Genomic DNA, 18,221 nt, shown 5'->3' on the forward strand with positions numbered 1-18,221 from the left:
GGCCAAGGCCTCGTTACTGGACCTGCAGGTCATCTTTATGGTGGGCTGCTATGACGCCATCTACCTCCGGAAGATGAAGCCAGGATGGGCCCTGAGGACCCCAGCCGGGTGTTGGAAACTGCTGCTGGAGCCTGATGAGGTGAGAGTGGTGGGACTCCAAGATGCACCCCAGAAGCAGGACCTGCACCGGTGGAGGCTCAGCATTCTGGAATCCTCTCCTCCAGGGCAGAGTGAAGAGCTGGTCCCTGCGGACTCAGCCCTGCTTCAAAGGGGACTCACCATCCTCTCTTATTCACCCTGGACCAAGAGGGAGGCAGAGGAGGGGGACTCGGCCTCTAGGCCACAGTCCTCCACCCAAGGATGGGATCCCAGCACCAGTGGGCCCAGAGGGCCTGGGGAGAGCCTGGCTGTCATGGGAGCCTCAGCCCTGGGGGAGCTGCCATGTTTCCAGACCCTCAGCCCAGGGCCCCTGAACTGAGGAACTGAGGCCCAAGTGGTCACCATTGTCCTGGCTTCCCCAGGACACCAGAAGCTGGGAGGGACTGACCCCTCCACAACAGCCAGGGTTGTTATTAGCAATTAGCAAAGGTTGGAGACTTGGGCCTGGGGAAGAAGAATGGTGAGTGGCCCAGAGACTGAGAAATGGGACCCACCGCAGCCTAAGGGGGAAAGCAACACAAATGCCAGTGTTGGGGAGGGAAGTTTTTACCTGTCAGCTGTCATGGAGTTAGGGACATGACACTGACAAGGATGTGCTGGTGTGAACAACTGCTATAGAGTGTGGCGTGGAGAGCAGGGTGCAGTGCCATGCCCCAGCCCTGCCCTGGACTCGTGGAGAGACGTCATGGGTGAGATACTTCCAGGCACACTCAGGCGTCTGGGGTGACAGGATCACCAGACGGCCTCTGGGGCTCCACAGGACCCTGTCAGCAGCACTGGACACTCTAGTCTGTAGCAGGAGAAGACCTGGTTTCAAATGTTGGCCATTTAATGCGTTTGACAGTTTAGTTCCCGTTTGTTTGTTTTTTTAATGGAACAATGCAATAAAAGTTTTGTATCAAGCCCCTGTGCTGACTATCCTCAACTAGTCCCTGCGGATTGGCCTCAGTGTCTCGGTGGAGTCACTGTTACATGTTTAAATCCCCTGGGAGCAGGGAACAGAGTGGGGAGCAGCACAGGCCAGATGAGGGTTCTGGTCAGTTTTTCGGCTCATGGTGTTCACAGGTATTTATCACATTATAAAGAACAACACATACACACATGCCTAAAATAAGAAAGGGAATGCTTTGAACTACAATGAGAGTGTGTCACCAAATACAGATTTTAATGAATCTAAATCTGTGCCCTTGATATTAAAACAAAAACAACTCGAGGCAGAACCATGTGCAAAGATTGCTAATAACGTTCATGACACCAGGGGTAGGGGGCAGTATGCGTCAGCCTACCCGTTCTCTGCAGGCTCACTGGAGAAGGAAGCTGTGGAGGTCTTATCACCAGGGTGCTGTGGGCCAGGAAAAAGCTCTTAATTGGCAGCTTCTCTTTCTTATAAACGACCAATCTGGAGGTTTCTACAATCCTCCGTTGCGGGTCTCAGCTGGCATAGCCTCCAATGATTCAAGGATGGGCTGTATCCCTTTCAGTGAAAGATGCAGATCTAAGGGTCCACTCTGGGGGTGTGGGGGTGAGGGGGTGCTGCTGTGTTAGGTATTAACAGTAGCAATGAGATCCTTTCATCGAACTTTGGGGGCAGTCTTTTTCTCTCGTATCTTTCAGAAGTAAGTCTCCAGGTCTTAAATCATGAAGACTTCCGATGCTAATTAGATAGAAGGCATTAATGCAGCAGCCATTCGAAACACTTCATTTCAACACGATCTCATAATTCTGTGGGCATTTATCGACTTGGAATCTGTATTTCAACGTGCACCTGGCTCTTCTTCCAAATAAACTCAGCACGGTCTTGCCTTCGTTCCCTCCTCTCTCTGTCCCTCCAGGTTAAACAGTCCGTTTATTCATCACTCCAACAAACCCTTAATTTGGGCAGACTTTTTTTTAATGACCCATCTGCTTTGCAGTATTGTGGGATGCGGAGGTAAGGAGAAGGCAGCCCTGCAGCAGGATCCAAGCAAGAGCCCCAGCTCTTTGCCAAGAGGCTACAGCTGGTTCCTCAGCTCTTCTCCTCTGAAAATGGGGGGGGGGGGACATCAACTCACAAGGTTATGGTGAAGACGAAATAAGATCCAATGTATCCTAAAAAAATTAAACATATAATTACCATACGACCTAGTGATTCTATTCCTAGCTATATACCCAAATAATTTAAAAACATACACACACATGCTCATAGCAGCATTATTCACAATAGCCAAAAGGTGGAAACAACCCAAAAGTCCATCAACTGACGAACGGGTAAACAAACTGTGATCTAGCCATACAAAGGGGTATTATTCAACCATAAAAAGGAGAGAAGTTCTGATGCTGCAAGGTGGATAAATCTTAAAAACAGTGTAAATGAAGCCTGTCACAAAAGACCATACATTGTATGATTTCATTTATATGAAATGTCCGGAATAGGCAAATCCATAGAGACTAGCAGATGAGTGGTTGACAGAGACTGAGGGAAAGGGGGAGGGGGAAATAATTGCTTAATGGATGTAGAGTCTCCTTCTGAGGTAATGAAAATGTTCTGGAACTAGACAGAGGCAATAACTTGCACAATTTTATGAATGCACTACATGCCACTGAACAGTTGATTTTATGTTGTGTGAATTTCACCTCAATTTAAAAAAATCAAATGTAAAAGTTGTAGCACATTGGCCCAGAGTAGGGATAACTGTCCGTTCTCTTTCCAGAGGACCTGTGACGAACAGCCTCCAGTGTCCTCCCAGCCCCCACCCCTTGGCAATGCCGTTCCAATAAGAATTAATTCACTCTTTCCATTAAAACAGCTGCAGTGGCTTCCCTGGTGGCACAGTGGTTAAGAATCCACCTGCCAGGGCTTCCCTGGTGGCGCAGTGGTTGAGAGTCCGCCTGCCGATGCAGGGGACACAGGTTCGTGACCCGGTCTGGGAAGATCCCACATGCCGCGGAGCGGCTGGGCCCGTGAGCCATGGCCGCTGAGCCTGCGCATCTGGAGCCTGTGCTCCACAACGGGAGAGGCCACAACAGTGAGAGGCCCGCGTACCGCAAAAAAAAAAAAAAAAAAAAAAAGATTAAGGAAGAAATATGATCCATAAAAGGAACAGGAAATTGTGAATCAAAATAGCAGCACTAGTCACCATCACCAAAAGGGGAAAACAACCCAAGAGTCCATCACAGATGAAGGGATAAATAAATGTGGTGTGTAAACGACGGAATAGTATTCAGCCTTGAAAAGGAAGGAAGCTCTGACACTTGCTACAACGTGGAGGAACCTCTTAGACATCATAGTAAGTGAAAGAAGCCAGACACTAAACAACAAAAACTGTATGATCCCACTCGCAGGAGGTGGGTTCCTAGAGTAGTCAAGTAAAAAATGGAGACAGAAGGAGAATAGTGGTTGTTAGGGCCTGGGGGGGTGGGATGCAGAGTTGTTTAATGGGGACAGTTTCTGTTTGGGTTGATAAAAGGTTTTGGAAGTAGTGACAAGTGCACATTATGAATGTCATTAATGCCACTGGGTCGCGGCCCCGCCTCGGTGTCTCAGAACCCCCCCACACTGTGTCCCCACCAGGTGCACGGGAGGGTCCAGGGCTTCACTGACAACCGCTCAGCGCCTGGGAAACTGAGGAGTGGAGTGCAGAGGGCGAAGGGAAGCAGAGACGCCCCGCACAAGGGCTGCAACCTGCCTGGACTCGGCTTCACCCCACGGCCGAGGAGTGACCTGCCCCCTTCCCTGCGCGCCCCCCCGCCCCCGCGCTGGCTGCCCTCCCCCCACCGCGCCTCCCCAGCCGCCCCAGCGCATCCCCGCCCCCCCTCCCGCGGCCCCCCCCGGGTTATTAATGCCCAGGCCGGGCGCAGGGCCGCGGCGCATTCCCAGCTGGCGGCCGGGCAGGTGGCGGCGGCGACAGGGGTCTGGGCGCGGAGAGAGGCTCTCCCGGCGGGACAGGCGGGCGGGCTCCCCTCCACCACGCGCCGCTGGGAGCCCGCACGCCCCTCGGCGCTCCCGTCCGGGACGGAACCCTCGGGAAGGTTCCCGGAGACGCGTGGCGGCAAGGAGGACGTCCCGAGCGCGACCCCGGGGCTCGGCGCACAGACCTGATGGCCCAGTGACTGAGGTGGGCATGGGCGCTGAGAGGGTGCGGGGCGGGGGCCGGGACCTGGTGCGCGGGGCGCCCTCCCCGCCGGCCCGCACTGTGCCAGGTAGGATCGCAAGGCCACTGAGCCCTCCTCGCGCCTCGGGGAGGGTGTGCAGCGCTTCGGGTGGCGAGCGATGAGGTGCGCGCCGCGGTCTCGGCGAGGGCTTCGCGTCCCTCCCGGGGGCGCCCTCGGCTCGGTTCGCTGCAGCCCCTGGGGGAGGGCTCCGGAACCCTGACCCCCGGGGGGCGGCCGCCGGGGAGGGAGCCTCCGGCCAGTAGGAAGGCCCCCAGCTGCCCTCGCCAGCCTCGAGGCTGGGCCGGGTCCCGCGGAGAGGGGGTCTGGGGCGGCATCTCTGCACCCAGGTTCCCTTCTGCACGGAGGGCTCAGACTACGTCGGGTGGACGCCCCGAGTTTATCTGTGTTAGTGTGAACGCTGGACCTGTAGAGGGGAAAAACCTGGAGCCAGTGTTTTCCCTGGATGTGGGGAGATGGGGCGACAGAGGGGCCTCTCCTCTCAGTTCGAGTATTTCCAGTTTTAGGTCTTTTTTTCTTATGACGGCAATTTTCACACAGCAAGGGTCATAGGCGTGCAACTCCGTTAGTTTTTACACGTGTCTACACCTGTGTAACCACCACCACTTGAGGACACAGCACAAGTCCATCCCTCAGAGTGCTCTCCAGCGCCCCCTACCAGTTGACACCCCGGCAACAGCTATCATAGAGATTTTGCCTGCTCCAGAACTTCAGGTAAATGGAATCACAGTGTACTCTTTGTGTCTGTTTTTTTGTTTTGTTTTGTTTTTCTCAACGTAGCATATTTGAGTTTCATCAAGTTGTTGACTGTAGGGTAATTCCATCTTCTTCATCATCTCAGAGCATTTTTATGGAGGGGTCACAGTTTCTTTATCCACACTACTATTCATGGACAGTTGGGTGGTTTCCAGCTCCTGCCTGCTGTGAACATTCTCACTCTTGCTTTTTGTGGACATTTGCACTCATTTCTCTTGGACACAAACCTAAGAGTGGAACTGCTGGATGAGAGGACATGCATGTGTCCAACTTTACTTTTTTTTTTTGATGGTGCCAGATTGTTTTCCACAGGGGCTGCACCATTCTATGGCCCCTCCAGCAGTTCGGGAGTCTGGTTCCTCCACATCCTCCCAGCACTTGGGATCTGCCTTTTTGATTCCAGCCATCCTGGTGGGGGTGCAGAGGTTTTTACCCTAATCTCCTGGATGACTAATGATGTTGAGCATCCTTTCATGTGCTTCTTAGCCATTTGGACATCCTCTTTTGAGAATTTCCTATTCAAATCTTGTCTTTTTTTTTTTTTTTCCAAATGAGTCATTAGTCTTTATTGATTTGTAGTTCTTTCATATATTTTGATTACTAGTTCTTTGTCTGATATATGTCTTCTTTTTTTTTTTTTGTGGTACGCGGGCATCTCACTGTTGTGGCCTTTCCCGTTGTGGAGCACAGGCTCCGGACAGGCAGGCTCAGCAGCCATGGCTCACGGGCCCAGCCGCTCCGCGGCATGTGGGATCTTCCCGGACCGGGGCACGAACCTGTGTCCCCTGCATCGGCAGGCGGACTCTCAACCACTGTACCACCAGGGAAGCCCTGATATATGTCTTCTGATAATCGTTTCCTAGTCCATGGTTTACATTTTTTACTCTCTCAGTGAAGTTCTTAATTGTAATGAAATCCACTTGATGGGTCTTTTATTGCAAGTGTTTCTTGCTCTTTTTTTTTTTTTTTTCGAGAAATCTTTGCCTACCCAAGGTCATGCAGATATTCTCCTTTCTTCCAGAACTTGATTAATTAACTGATTTACTCTGTTACATACAGGTGCACAGTCCATCTTGAATTATTTTCACGTGTGGTGGGAGGTAGGCATTAAGGCTCATTTTCCCCACGTAGATAAAGAGAGATTACAAGGGCTTTCCCCTCTTTACCAAACATATTTTCCTATTTGAACTTTAAAGTCAGCAGGTACTACTTTTGCAATCCGGACAAAATTTTTTTTTTTAAACATACAGGAGAAATAAATTGGGAGAAAGGACGCAGGGGTCAGCACGGTCACCCTGCCCTTCACAGATGAGGAAGTGAGGAGGCCTAGGGAGGACTCCTGGTTCCATCCACTGCTGACCCCACCCCTGCAGTCTGCCTGCTGCGCTCTGGTTTTCAGAAAAGTCCAGCCAGCCCAGAGGCCTTTGGACTTGCATTGAGGCCCAGGGTGGGGGTGCTGCTGGGGCACGCACGGGGAGCAGCTGGTCTAGGTGGTCCCCCTACATAGCTGGGGAAGCGAGGCAGAGTGTTAGAATGAAGAGTCCCCAAGGGGGTGTTGCAGTTGGCGAACCCCATCCCTCTGCAGGCCTCCCTAGCCCAGTGGGAACTGTGTCCTCTCACGGCCTCCTGGGAGTGGGAGGGGGTGCCTGACCTGCATCTTTAATGGGCATCCTCTCCCACAGGACGAGCTTGTCATCCACAGATGCCCCTTCTCTGCCTAAAGGAGCGGCAGGCCCCAGCCCCAAGCCCAGTGTGAGGCAGCAGAGACGGTGCTGAGTCCAGAGCCGTTGAGCAGGTTCCCTGTGCTGGCTACGACAGGCAGCACCATGCCCGAGCCGCCTGGCGCCCCCAATGCCTCTCTCAACAGCTCGTGGGCCAGCCCAGCGGAGCCCAGCTCCCTGGAGGACCTGGTGGCCACGGGCACCATTGGGGTGGTGCTCTCGGCCATGGGCGTGGTTGGCGTGGTGGGCAACTTGTACACGCTGGCTGTCATGTGCCGCTTCCTGCACACCTCGGCCTCCATGTACGTCTACGTCATCAACCTGGCGCTGGCGGACTTGCTCTACCTGCTCAGCATCCCCTTCATCGTGGCCACCTACGTCACCAAGGCGTGGCACTTCGGCGACGTGGGCTGCCGTGTCCTCTTCAGCCTGGACTTCCTGACCATGCACGCCAGCATCTTCACCCTGACCCTCATGAGCAGTGAGCGCTACACTGCCGTGGTGAGGCCACTGGACATGGTGCAGCGTTCCAAGGGCTACCGCAAGGTCCTGGCGCTGGGCACGTGGCTGCTGGCGCTGTTGCTGGCACTGCCCATGATGCTGGCCATCCGGCTGGTCCGCAGGGGCCACAAGAGCCTCTGCCTGCCGGCCTGGGGCCAGCGCGCCCACCGCACCTACCTGACACTGCTCTTCGGGACCAGCATCGTGGGGCCCGGCGTGGTCATCGGGCTGCTCTACGTCCGCCTGGCCCGGGCCTACTGGCAGTCGCAGCGGGCTTCCTTCACGCAGACGCGGCGGCTACCCAACCCCAGGGTGCTCTACCTCATCCTGGGAATCGTGCTGCTCTTCTGGGCCTGCTTCCTGCCCTTCTGGCTGTGGCAGCTCCTCACCCAGTACCGCGGGACCCCGCCGCTCACGCCCCGCTCCGCCCGCATCGTCAACTACCTGACCACCTGCCTCACCTACAGCAACAGCTGCGTAAACCCGTTCCTCTACACGCTGCTCACTAAGAACTACCGCGACTACCGCCAGCGCTCGCTCCAAGGCAGGGGCGCCCACCGGCCCGGGGGTACCCACAGCTTCCCGCAGGCCCGCACCGGCTGCCAGCGCAGCTCAGGCCACTCACTGTCCTCCAGCAGCCAGCAGGCCAGCGAGACCATCGCGCTGTCCCAGGCCGCCCCTAGGGGGCTCTGCACCTGAGCGTCCCCAGCCTCCACGTGGGCGCTGGAGTGGGGGTGGGGAGTGGCCCCCAGAGCCCAGGTCACTCCTGGACTCCCCCACTGCCTGCCTCCCTTCCTCAGTCCTCTTCCAGAAAGTTCCCTGCTCTCCCTCCCCCATCACTCACTTCAGCTCCATCAGCCCAGCCACCTTCCCGTAATGCCCCCCTGCCCCGTCCATCTGTGAGGGTCTGTAGGAGGCTCAGGCCCAGGACCAGCTTCTGAAGACGGTGGTGAGTGGAGTCTTCACTGCCCCCAGCAGACGTGAGCGCCTACATGACGCGTGGCAGGGCACACACTAGCAGGCGACAGCGTGTAGGCACACAGGCTGCCTGCATGGGACCCTCCTCCTGGCTGGTGCATGGCCCTCTCCCCATCCCTCCCGGCTCCCATGTGGCTCCATCCCTCACAGCTTCAGCACCTGGAACAATAAACTCTGAGCTCTTCGAGCCTTGTCCTGCCGCAGCAGTGTGGGTGGGATGTCAACGGAGGCAGGACCCCTAGGACGTCCCCCCGCACTTGGATGAGCCTGTCCACCTGGCTGGGGAGGAGACACGTCCAGCCATTCAGCCTTCCTGACATGGTGGGCGGGCGCCATCAGGCCTGAGCCGGGCCCTGGATGTGGGGCCTGAGACCCTGGGGCAGGGCAGGGAGCCACCAGCCTCAAGCTGCTCAGGGAGGAGGGGCAGCTGGGGCATCACTCCAGGGCAGGAACTCGGCACCTAAACTGAAACCATGAGCCAGAATTCCTCTTCCTTCAGCAGCTCACCTGCCTCTCCCTCCCCAGACCTGGGGGGGGGGTGGGGGTCAGGTGGGGGGTGGATCATACAACACACGTAGGGGTTTATCTCATGCCTCTTGTGTGCAGCATCCCAGCTGGGCCTCCTGTGGACGTCAAGGCCACTGGACCCCGCCTGCAGAGAGCCCGCCCACAGGGAGAGATGTTGGACCTCTCCCCACCCCTACCCAACCATCCAGCGGCCTGTACACTCCACACTGTGGCCCCAGCTCACATCCCACAGCTGGGCCTCACCTTGGCTACACATCAGACTCACCACCGGCCAGGCCCTCCTGGACCCCTTTCAAGACCCTAACAGGATCCTAATGTGTGGGCAGGTGGAGATCTACACCCCCCTCCCCACTGGCCCCTAAGTATGGGGTCCGAGGCCACCAGTGCAACTTGGGACCCCAAATGTTTTTGGAAGTAAACAGCCCAAAGTTCGTACCTTGATCAAGACCCTGGGTCTCTGCTTCCCAAATCCTGATTCCAGGATGTGTTGAGAAGCCCCCAAACTTAGAAAACTGAGACCCCCAGAAATGGCCCTGTGGCCCCCATTCATCTGTATGTGTGAAGGTGCTCTGTGTGCTGTTTCTCGGAGTGATGCTGAAAAAGTTACATTTTTGGCTCCAAACTTAAGACCTGAGTACCCTGGTTAATGCTCCCAGGTGGGCTGGGCGAGCCTCCACCGCCAGGCCTGGGACAGCGGCCGGGGCTGTCCTCCCATCTTCCGCTTGGAAGTGCCCAGCCTCTGGGGAGCCTCATGATGACACCCTGAGTGTTTCAGAGTGTTTAAAAATGTTAGGCAGGCTCTCACGCCTGTGTACCCACACACACAGCCACAAGGAGACTCCTGCTGGCCTACTGTGGCTTGGCCGACCTCCCTGGGTCCACCACCCACAGCCTCTCCCTCTCCCCTCACCCCGGGCCCCCGGGACCAACCAGTAAGGGACGGGTGATTTATGGAGGCCTAGTCTGGCTCAAGACCCGCAGTTACCAGCCCATCAGGAATGGTGCCCAGCCCTTGGCAAGCTGGACAGCAGAGGGTCCTGGGGTGAGGGGCCAACCGGGGCATGTCTAGAACCGGCTCTAGCAGGTGAGGGCTCCTGTTCAAATGCTACAGCTTTACTGGGGACAGTCTCACACCATCAAACTCACCCGCTTAAAGTGCAAGTAATGATTTTCAGTGAAAAGACAAGAGTTGTGCAACCATCCTCACAATCCAGTCTCAAGACGTCTGTCAGGCAGGGAGCTCCAGAGAAACTGACCAGTGAGGACAGACATAAATAATGGAAGCTTCTATGAAGGAACTGGTTCAGCGATTAAGGGGCTGGCACGTCTGAGGTCCATCGATGGGATGGTGGGCTGGAAACTCAGGCAGGAGAAGATGCTGCAGCCTTGGGGTAGAATTCTTTCTTTCCCGGAAACCTCCAGTTTTGCTGGAAGGCCTCCCACCGCGTGGAGGAGCCTCACCCACCACATTCCGGGAACAGACGCCCGGCTGCACAGCTTGGGCAGAGCTGAATATGCCCCGTTGGATGAACACGTGTCGGTTTGGGGCATTTGAGCTGCTGCCACATTTTCTCCAAATGAACAGGGCCGCCGTGGACGCCCGTGTGCGCGTCTGTGTGGAGGCGTTGCTGCTCTGGAACCTCTGGACTGTTCCCGGAGGACTGTGCATCTGCCGCTCCTTCCAGCTGCCCTGCGTGAGGGCTCCTGTCCTCATGTCCTCCTGGCCTCTCCGTCCTGCCCACGCTGCCCTCCCTCGGGGCAGGCACTGTTTTATGACGAAAGAGCAGCTGTTCTGGGTAAACTCGGATTAAGAACGGGCAGCTCCGATGGTGACCGTCTCTCAGAGTCACGCGCCTGTGGGGCCAGGGCCATAGGCCTTGCTCAGATGGGCAGGGGCGGGGAGGGCAGTGCTGCCCGCAGGCTGTGGGGGGCAGGGTCACCCCCCTTCCCATCCTCATCACCTTGGCCTCCAACGGGAGTGAGTGCAGGCTTCCTCACCTCCAGTTCTGTCCCAGCCACCTGGGGCTTCCCCACCTGGCAACATGTACTGAGGGAGGGGCAGCCGGCAGGGCCCCTCGAGACAAAGGGACATCCTCACGGCCATGTTCACTCTGGATCGTCTTGCTTCTATAGGTCATCGGAACCCTTTCGGCCAGCTTCCCCTGTCCCCAGAAAGGCACTGACCAGGTCACCACCACCCCCTGTGACCTGGGGAAGGCACCGACCAGGCCTCCCGTCCCCTGTCTCCAGGAAGGCACTGACCAGGCGTGTCCACAGGTCTGGCTGCTCTCACATCCTGCTGGGAGGCTGGGGCTGCTCCGCATGCTGACTCTTTTCCAACAGTTCAAAGGCAGGGAGGAGGGCTCAGAACCCGGGGTTCACTCTGCAGATTCCCTCATGGTATCCGACGCTTAAGGCCACAGGGCTTTGCTGGAGATCTGGCAGTGTGGATGCCGTGGGGGGCAGGTCATCGGGAACAGAGCCAGGGAAGCCCCGGGTGGATGTTCACCCCCGGGCGCTGGGGCCCTTTGACCTTAACTCCCACACTCCCCAACACAGTTGGAGCCTGAGATGCTCTTGGGCCTGTGGTGAGGGGCCTGGTCCTGCAGGGCCCCCCTGGGGTGGGCACAGGTGCTGTCGGCACCAGCGTGGGCTGCTCCGCTGCCTGCATCCCGTCCCTTCCCTGCCTGCCCCAGAATCTCAGGCCCCCACAGGTGCCAGCGTGGGCGTGGGCCTCTGCCTGGGCATCCTTCTCCCATTGTCAGGGCCCCCAGTCCCCCAACAGCCTGCACTGGACGCCCTGGATGATAGCATCTGCTCATCCTGAGCAGGGGACCACCAGAGCTGTGCACAGAGCTACTTTACACATAACCAGGGAGGGAGGGGGACACAGGCCACCACTCGAGAAAATCGTGACAGTATCCCTGTCCACTCTGCAAGCATCAGCTCCAGACCGAGCTCCTGAAACCTGGAGGCCTCACCTGGGGCTACCGCCTTCCTGGCCTGAGGAGTCAGTCGGGGGAGTGGAGAAGGGAGGAGGAAGGAGAAAAGGGGAGGGATGGGGGGGAGAAAGGAGGGGGAGGGGTGGGAAATGACGGGAGGACCAGGAAGAGCAGCCGGCGCTCCTGCTACAGCCCTGGATGCCAGGAGCTGAGTGCGCCTTCTGTCTGAGTCCAGCCCTGGCCTCCAAGGCAGTGGTGGCCAGTAGTGGGGACGGGAGGGCTGTCGGCTGTCTGACGGATGAGCACTCGGGCTGAGGGTCACTCAGTGTGATGGACGAGGTCTCGACATTTCAATGCCATCCACCCAACACCCAGACTTGCAGGTGAAGAGGCAAAATGCCAAGGCCAGACTCAGCCCACGGTGCTCCTTACGGCTTTCTTTTGAGGCACTGTTGCCCTCACTTCAGTCCCGACCACTGCCCCAGGGCCACCCCCACACTGCACTGGGGGAACCAATTTCTTTTCATAGACGGCTACTGGGATCCCTTTGTGAGATGCTGTGCTCAGATGGAAGGTTTTTGTGAATTTGGACTTGGTTCCAGGGTGGGGGGTCTCCCTTGAAGCTGGGTTAATGGAGTGCGGGCTGGGCAGGGAGGCCTTTGCTGGGGGTGGGGCATGAAGCTCCTCTGGAAGACCTTGGGCACAGAGCCATGGGGACTGGGTGCCCAGCTGCATCGGGAGGGAGCATGTCCCTGGCCCCAACCCCACCCCCTGCACCCTCTTGCCTGAGTTTCTCCAGCCCATTCCCTTCGGTTCCTATAGCAAAAACAAGGAGTGGGGACAGGGGTCGTGCAGGCTGTGGGGCCTGTGACCAGGCGGCCAGCACCCAGTGGAGAATGAATGAATGAATGGACAAACTGTCCCTCCACCAGGGACCCGCTGACCCCTCTTATTCTGTCTACCGTCTTCCTGGAGGTGGTGGAGGGGGTTGGTGGAAGGTGGGGAAGGAGCCAGAGGCGGGTGAGTTCACAGCCGAGTTCACAGCCAAGCTCACAGAAGGCGCAGGGATCCAGAAGCCTAGTGGCGGAGGATCAGATGATGGATGATGGACTTACCAGGTGCAGCGCATTCCTGCTTCGCAGGCCACTCAGTTTCCAAGAGGCTCAGGCTTGGCCGGGATTTGGCTGCTGACCTGTGGGTTTTTACAGGCCCAGGAGAGTGGCCTGGCCCAGTCCAGAGACCTGTGCCTTGAGCCCCTCCCTGCCACCTTCTGTGGGTCCCCAGGGGTGGAGGCAGGGAGAGCCCAGTTCCACAAGGAGATGCACCAGCGCACAGAGTGCGTGTCACCAGGCTGCATGCCCAGGGCTGCTGCACTTTGTGTAAATTACTCATCAACAAAGATACACACACAGTCCAAAGTTTCCTCTACTAGTTTTTCCAGGAAGTCATTCTTTGGGAATTGAGTTGCACCTACAACCAGTAGACACATCACTTTTACCTGCCTAGGGAGCTCTCTGCTCTTGTAGACTGTCCTCACCAAATGGAGCTCTGGGGGGCAGTGCCTGGGGCCATGGGTGACACAGTGACAGTGGGCCTGCCTGGTAGGGTGGCCTAGTTCAGGGGTGCAGAGACCTGAACTCTTACCTGGTTCCACACCTGAACACGCCCAGCTGACTGGTCTTCCTGATCCAGGTCACCTGGAGGGCCAGCCTTCTTGCTCTGGAGAAAGCCCTCAGCTCATCGGCACCTTCACTCACACACCCAGCATGCAAGAGAAAGGAGGGGGCTCAGTCAGCAGAAGGTGGGAGCCCCCCATCCCAGGCAGGGGGTGGGGATGACCAGAATCCAGCCTGGGTCCCATACATCTGCAAACCACCAAACCGGGAATCTGAGAGCCACAGGGCCCACTTGCAAGAGCAGGGTTTTTTCCATTGGAATTCCAGACAGATGACGCTCTGAGCAGGAAGCCCGAGAGGCTGCCAATGGCCAGCAGCCAGGTGCTCCAGACTCCTGCCTTTTCCAGGCCGGCCGAGGGCCCAGCCCCACACAGGGGGTGGGGGCCAGTTCTCCTGGGACCCCGTGAGGGCCCAGAGGAGAGCCCCATCCCCTGAGCTGCCCAGAGCGGGCTCCCAGGCTGGATGGCTCTGTCCTGCCACCTTTCCCCTCCTGGAGCTGTGGAGACCAAGGCCTGCAGGCCTGAGTGGTGAGCAGGGTCAGAGCCAGGAGGCAGCTGGGGCGGTAGGCGGACTGGGGACTCCGGGCCAGTGTTCCAGCCCCTCTCTGCCCTTCTTCCATGTGCAAATTCCCTGGCCCTCAGGTGGCCCCCTTGGCGAGCTCACCACTGGGTCATCTTTTATACAAAATTCTCTTATTCCTGTTTCACAGCTGAGGAACCAGGCCACATGGGACCCGGGACCCGCAGGAGCTGGGAGCATCCACCTGCCTTTGCCCTTTGTGGCTCGAGGTATCCCGCAGCGTGATTGAAAGCCCAGAGCCTGGTCTCACCCCAAAACTATGTGTCAGTGTGAAATACCGAGGCTGCCCGGGTTCAGAGTTGGCTGCCCTGCACCAAGATTACTCCCCAGGGCCGGGGCGAGTCAGGGCTGGGACTGGGTTCTGATGGGGCGGGGGGGACCTCCATTTCTGCCCTCAGCCTCCCAGCGCCCCCACCCCTCTCCTCGTCCTGGTCCCTCCCCCCAGCCCACGGTGGCTGGGCAGAGCTGGGATGGACCCTGTGTGCCCCACAGTGCGCCAGGCTGGGCAGCAGGCAGCTGGAAGCCAGGAGCCTTCTCCACCAGAGATGTGGCCGGGAGGTGGTCCTGGTGCACGAGTGATTACAGGGAGGGGGGAGGTGTGCAGGATCAACGTGAGCCCACGTGCCCACCTGTGATGGGTGCAGGAAGGCTGCCTGAGCTGGCAGCGAGGTTGGGGTGCTAGCTGGGGTCTCGTGGGCAGGTCCTGACCTGGCTGAGGGGTCTGGATTCCCCCTCTGAGGGGTGTGTGCCTGATGCCATGCCCCAGGAGGCAAGACCCACACACCCTGGATGTGAGGCCTCAGCGAGGGCTCCAAGGGGCCAGCGGGGCGTGGAGGGCAGGGGTCCCCAGGGAACAGCAACTCCACCCCCGCCCTGCATTGGCCTCATAAAGACACGGGCACAGGAGAGCACCCACTGCGTGGCCCCCACCTCACTGCCACGTCCACCTCACCCCACGAGCCCTGCTAAGCCCCTTGCAGCCCCTAAAGGTAAGGGCAGGGGGAGGGGGAGATTTGGCTACATGGGGTGGGCAGGGAGAGCTTGTGGGGGGCTGGGGACTCTGGGAGGGGGCAGCAGGTATAAGCACGTGGCCCACTTTTTCCTGGGGAGGACGTCTTGGTCCAGGACCCACCCTGGGTGTACAGAGAACCTGGACGGTGCCCACCCACCTCCCCCCTTCTCTCCCCTCCCTCCTCCTGTCACTGGAATTTTCCGGGAATGGGGCCTTTCCTAAGAGACCCTCCCAAGCTGTCTGTTCTTTAGCAAGGGGCATGGGAGGAGACAGGTGAATGCCCCCAGGCCTGGGAAACCCAGGGACAACTGGTGGGGACAGGGGGCTCAAGCTGGGCACCTGGCCAGGTGTGCGCTGCAGCAAGATTCCAAGCCTCCACCTCGTGTGTTCACTGGGATGGGGGGTGGTAGCCATGACCCACATGCTGCAGGGTGGGAGAGGTGCCCTGCATTGGGGCAGGCAAGGCCCAGCCCTCCCAGAGCCCCCACTGGGCTTCTCGGGAATGGGGGCTCACCTGCACCCCCAGCTCCATTGGGATCTGCTTGGCCTCAAGGGTGCTGAGATGGAAGGAACATAGAGGTGATGCCAAGAATCCTGGCTCTCTGGGCACCGATGCTGAAAAGAAATACGGAGACAGAGTTTTGGAGGAACGGGAAAGATAGCTTTTCTTATTCTTTGCCTGGCAAAGGGGGAACACAGCAGGCTAGCGCCTTGAGAACTGTGCCTCCCTTTTCCTGGGAAGGGAGAGAGTTTTATATTCCAGGGCTCATGGTCTATGGATAGGTGATAAGTCTCAAAGCAATGAAGGTCTTGTATTTTTTTTTTTTTTCTTCTGCAAATTTTCAGCCAAAAGCTGGCGTCAGGCAGCTCAGCGACCCAGTCTGGTGTCCCCGAAGTTGTCACTGTGACCTTCCTTTTGAGATGCAGAATCCTACAAGGAAGTGTAGGGGAGAAGGACGCCAGGTGCAGAGTATAATTCCTATGGAATCAGAAAGTAATTAGCTTTGTGAAGGACAAGTCTAGCCACAAGTGTTAGTAGTAACAGCTAAAGAATAACTGAGATTGCTTAACTCTTTCAGGCCTGTTTGGCTGGTACGTGCCCAAGGCCGTTTACTCATTTCTATTTTTTTATTTTTTTTAATTTTTTGCTGCAACAAAGGTGGGGCCTCAGATCTGCAGAGGACAGAGCACAGCCATCAGTGCTGGTCCAGAGCCTCCCCTGCCACTCTGCAGGGCATGGTGTGCTGGCCAGCAGGGGAGGTTCAGGCCCCCGAGGGTGAACAGGGGTACAGAGGGGCTACTAGGGGCCGAGTTAGTAGACAGGAGCCTGCAGGGCCCATTCCTGGGGCAGAATGGGGGCGTTAAACTCAAGATCAAGATAAGAAACTGGTATTAATGTGTCAGTACATCCAAGGAGACCCCGAGATGGGTTGGATGTGGACTTAGGATGTTTCCCTCTTCCCTGGGGCCACCGGGAGCCTCAGGCCTGAAGTTCGATTGACATCTGGGTCACTGGTGTTCTCCCGTGCTTGGCCTCAATCTGCTTTGTCATTTTGTCTGTCTTACTGCTTTGTACTTTGTCAACACTTCTCAGATTGTACACACGCTGGGGGATAAACTCTTGCTGCTCCCACCTGCCCCCACCTGCCTCCCCCCGACACACCCCGGCTAAGCACTGCCAGGCCCCTGAGTTTGGTGTGACTGGCTTGGTTTCTGGAATACGCTGCATCATTCAGGACTCACATTGCTGGGGTCTTGGGGCCTTGGCCCCCAGTCTCAGGGATAAGCAGAAGTGTCCCCAAACTCTTCCTCCCTGTGAAAACCTCTAGAAGGTGTGAGAGGCTCTGAGACGCTGTGACTTCAGAAGGCAAATGAGCCAGTACCCGGCGGCCGGGGCAGAGATGCCGCCAATTAGGGGGCTGGTGGCTGGGACCACTTCCCTGGACTGCATGAGAAATACCTGCGCCCGAGGCCCCACAGCACAAGCCCAAGAGATGCCCGGGAGTCAGTGCTGCCTGGGGGCTGAGGGCTGGTGGGGACCGGGGCAGCTCGGTCCCCAGTTCTCTTGTGAAGACCATGTTGGAGGAGAGAACACGGACGCGAAGTGGCTCCAGGATTAGAAGATCAGGACTGAGAAGCAGCATGGATCCCATTCGAGGTGGCTCCAGTTGTAACTCGAAGGGGAACAAACAGGCTGGTGTTCTGCTCTGGGGCCAGCCCTGAGACAGGCTGGGCAGCTGCGGAGATTTCTATAAACAGCAACCTCCATGCCGTCCCGCCAGCGGCATCTCTGTGGCCCCTGCGACAACCACCCGAAGCCACGGCGCCCTGCTCTGCGGCCCCTGCCCACCGGCCCCGCCCTAATCACGGGGATGCCACAGCCACATCCTTCCCGCCTTCTCACGCTCACGCCCGGTCCCGCTGTCTGTCGCTGCCGAGCACCTTCCGAGCCTCCCGGAACCCCAAGGCAAGGCGAGAGGTCAGCCACACCTGCCCACCCGGTGAGAAAGCAGAGGCCCTGCACAGCGGAGGTGCCCAGCCTCAAGGTGGACACAGGGACCCCACCCTCCCTGCACTGGCCGAGCCCAACTCCCACACAAATGGTGGGGCCACACCTGCCCTGCATGCCCTCCCTGGACGCCCTCCCTGGCACGTTGTGATCTTCTGCCATTTCCTCCTGCGCGGGGCAGGTGAGGTAACTCGCAGCTGGCTCGGACCCCGTCCCACTGGGTCAGCTCCTGACCTGATGTTTCAGCTTCCGCTCTCACGGAGGCTCAGCCGTGCTCAGACCTGGCCCTGGCGGCCAGCTCACCAGGAGAGACAGAGCGGCAACCCCTTCTTTCCAGCAGTGAGACCAATGCTCGTGTTCTTTGATTCAGACTAAACACTTTTATTAGGAAATAAATCACTCAGCAGAGGATGTGCCAGGAACGTCCTCTTCTCCCTGGAACACACCACATCTGCTCTCAGTCAGGACCGTCCCGTAGGACGGAGATGCCCATGCGGCCCCAGGTGAGCGCTTCTGGAGGTCACCGGCATGGGCTACGCATCTTCTCTTATTTTAAAAGAAGGACATTCTTTTTTTTTTTTTTTTTTGCCACGCAGAGTGACTTGTGGGATCTTAGTTCCCCGACCAGGGATTGAACCCATGACCTCAGCAGTGAAAGTGCAGAATCCTAACCACTGGACCGCCAGGGAATTTCTAAAAAGAAGGACATTC

General features: G+C 57.6%; 1 protein-coding gene across 1 annotated transcript; it reads left to right on the top strand.

The window, feature by feature from the left end:
• Positions 1 to 6,749: 6,749 nt before the first annotated feature.
• UTS2R (urotensin 2 receptor) lies at positions 6,750 to 8,342 on the top strand. The gene has a single exon (XM_027080404.1). It carries the CDS (start codon positions 6,891 to 6,893, stop codon positions 7,983 to 7,985), a length of 1,095 nt encoding a protein of 364 aa, XP_026936205.1. The 5' UTR covers positions 6,750 to 6,890; the 3' UTR covers positions 7,986 to 8,342.
• Positions 8,343 to 18,221: the final 9,879 nt, after the last annotated feature.

Source organism: Aethalodelphis obliquidens, unplaced genomic scaffold (assembly GCF_003676395.1).
Source record: "Aethalodelphis obliquidens isolate GAN/ISIS:26980383/991018 unplaced genomic scaffold, ASM367639v1 scaffold44, whole genome shotgun sequence".
Taxonomy (NCBI): domain Eukaryota; kingdom Metazoa; phylum Chordata; class Mammalia; order Artiodactyla; family Delphinidae; genus Aethalodelphis; species Aethalodelphis obliquidens.